Source organism: Pinus tabuliformis, chromosome J (assembly GCF_031772625.1).
Source record: "Pinus tabuliformis cultivar Carrire ecotype Pingquan chromosome J, CPIR1, whole genome shotgun sequence".
Lineage (NCBI taxonomy): Eukaryota > Viridiplantae > Streptophyta > Pinopsida > Pinales > Pinaceae > Pinus > Pinus tabuliformis.
This window is the reverse complement of record NC_142295.1, coordinates 258,211,023-258,213,961: the sequence shown is the minus strand read 5'-3', so window position 1 is coordinate 258,213,961 and position 2,939 is coordinate 258,211,023. Positions and strand designations below refer to the sequence as shown.

Below are 2,939 nucleotides of genomic sequence, written 5' to 3'. Positions count from 1 at the left end.
ATATTGTGGACAACTATTGAGAAATAAATAACTCATTAGCTTTTATTGGAAACTAAAAATAAATATCTTAATAAAAAATATTGTGGACAACTATTGAGAAATAAATAACTCATTAGCTTTTATTGGAAACTAAAAATAAATATCTTAATACTAAAAAGAAGTAAAATAATTTAATATTTATATTAATTTGCATTATTTGAACGCTCATATACATCTAATTAAGACTTAATTTCTTATCCCATATGTGATTTATTTTATTATTAATTTAACACATACAAACGTAATCGAATAATTATGAGCACCTAAATTTTATGTTATACATTAGACAAGCTCTCTTCAACAACCTGGCGGACCCTTCTTTTATATTCTTTGGGATCATTGCTGTATAGCTTAGCAGCGTCTGGATTCGCAGGAGAATTTGGATTTGGGTCACACAATAATGACTGCACCCACATGATAAAAACATTACAGCTAAGAACATTTGTAGCTTAGGTTTCCCTTCTTTTAGAATGCCACATTATACTTCATGAAGAACAGCTTACAACGGAAAAGTTACCTGAATTGATGTCAGAACTGCTGCGACATCGTAGGCTGGGCACCACTGCTTTTGCAAAATGTCCAGGCAAATGGCACCATCATCGTAAACTGCACAGGACGAACCAAAGATCACTTCGTTGATGATCAACAACGACCTCTTTAAACCAAGGATCTGATATGCCCGGTAAGAGTTTGAGAACAAGATGGGTAGATTTCATTGTTCTTACACCATCAAATATTATTAAATAAACATCATGAATAATCAATTTGTATTTACTGACAAGTAAGAAATTTAAGTTCGCGTAGAGAACACTTACCATTCGGGTGAAACATATTAGACACAAACCTCACATTTGGAGGTGTGTTAGGGTAATCCTCCCTGAACTCGACCGTTAGCTTGAACATGCCTACAAAATTGCGACACAAAACTCATCGGGTTCAGTCAATCGAAATTTCGGAAATAGACAGGAAGACTTGTTCTGGGGAAATACTCACCGCCATCCCATGGAGTGCCTGAAGGACTGCAGACGATTATGGGTACAGGACAGTCATCAAATGTGAAAAAAACGAGTCTATTCAGATAAATCGTAATTTTAGAAGGAGAAAAATAATTATTTTAGAACCGGAAAAAAATTACAGAAACCCTAGTATACATACCCGAAAATAATAGCATCCCAGATCCTAATATTTTCCTCTCGCGGACATCCGCTAACACCTGCAGGGGCGTCATCTTCCAGCTTCTTCAGATCAGCCATCAGTCTCTTCAGGCACGCAGTAGACTTACTGCCTCCCGCCATCGTGGTTCGCGAGATACCACAATTACTATGATGCAAGCGAAGAAAAGCGCACAGTTACGCAGCGTTGGAATGTTCAAGAAGAATAAGAAAAGAGCTTCTATGGCTGTCCGTGATAATAACCATGTGAATACCACAGCTTGTTTTCCTCTCCATTTATAAACATTTATTTCCCTTAAATGTAGGCGTCGCGTCCTTACATCAATATCGTTGTTTGTGTTAATAAAGTTAAAGTCTGGCACCTTAGTTAGGGTAGTTATTCAGTTTTATTTTTTCTTTTAAATTATTCAAGACATTAAACCAAAGTTGATAGCTAATGCGGAACAAGCAACTGTAACTTAAATTTTTAATTGTTTTAATCTGAATCCATTGTTTCTTAATGTTCGTAGTTTGTCGAGGTAAGGCATAATAAATTATATATAATATATCACTTATTAAGTTATTATTTTTTAACATTTTATTAAATTTTTTAAGAAGTAAATTTATATGGGTATAATATAGAATTAATGGTAAAAATGTTTTGGTTTAGGTGAATCTAGGTTAGTCTTACCATCATAATTATTGATAGGATGTTGTCTTTTATAAAACAATTAAAATGTCATTTTCAAAGAAATTTAATATAGACCCACATAAAAATATTAAGATATATAGTTTGTTATGTATAGTGTCTAAGAATATATGTTTCCTCCTAAGATGTGGCAATTTCAATTAAAAAGTATTGTAGAGCATCTTTACTTTTAGATTTTAGCAATTAGATAGCTAGAACTTGGTCTCTTCAGACACAAACAAAGGGGTCTCACACACCTATTTGGCATCTCCTTTATTTTGACCTTAAAGTTTGATGGTTGTTATTATTAATATCCCATCAACTTTAAGGATAACATGTTGTGTAAAATAACATAAATAAGAGAATATTGATATGGGATATTAATATAGTTTAATAGGAATCACTTGTCTTACACAATTATTTTTATATATCAGAGTTTGTCCTTGGGGTTAGAATTTATTTTATGGTTTTTGGAAAATAAATGGTGAAAAGAAAAAAATGGGAAATAAAATTTTGTATGTAGGGATAAGTCATGCTATGTTTATTGAACTCTCATCCAAGAAAAATTCAATAATCTTTTTTGGGCCAAGAGTTAAAAATTTTCCGGGTTTAGAGTTGTTTCTAGTTAATTCCATGGTCGAAACCTCTAGGATGAGAGTTAAATAAACTTTCCACCACATTTAGGAAAAAAAATTGTGAAAAGAAAAATCTTAACAAAAAAATATAGATTTTATCCACAACTCTCTCTTGAGAAATTATATTCTATTCAACACTTGTGCTAGAGTTTTAGATTCTAATTAATATTCTCTATTAAAATTTTGGCAAAATACAATTTCTAAAATAAACTCTCAACCAAGACATGAGATTCTAATTTAGGTATAAACTTTCTCACAAGAGGAGTATGGGATTTGATTCTAATTAAACCTCTTTGCTAAAAATTGAAATGATATAAATAAAGAAAAATTGAAATATGGGTAGTCATTCTCCCTAGCCCACTAAAACTAGAGTAGTTTCTTTTCCCAAATGATAGTAGTGGCTTCCCCACATCGTGACCAAAAGTG

At 32.2% G+C, this 2,939-nt stretch overlaps 1 protein-coding gene across 1 annotated transcript; it reads right to left on the bottom strand.

The window, feature by feature from the left end:
• Positions 1-314: 314 nt before the first annotated feature.
• LOC149226755 (ubiquitin-conjugating enzyme E2 1-like) lies at positions 315-1,334 on the bottom strand. Its single transcript, XM_089380287.1, has 5 exons — positions 1,195-1,334; positions 1,033-1,058; positions 855-944; positions 557-645; positions 315-443 (listed from the first exon to the last, which is right to left on the bottom strand). The coding sequence occupies exons 1-5, from the start codon at positions 1,332-1,334 to the stop codon at positions 315-317; spliced, it is 474 nt and encodes a 157-aa protein (XP_089236413.1).
• Between the last annotated feature and the right edge of the window lie 1,605 nt (positions 1,335-2,939).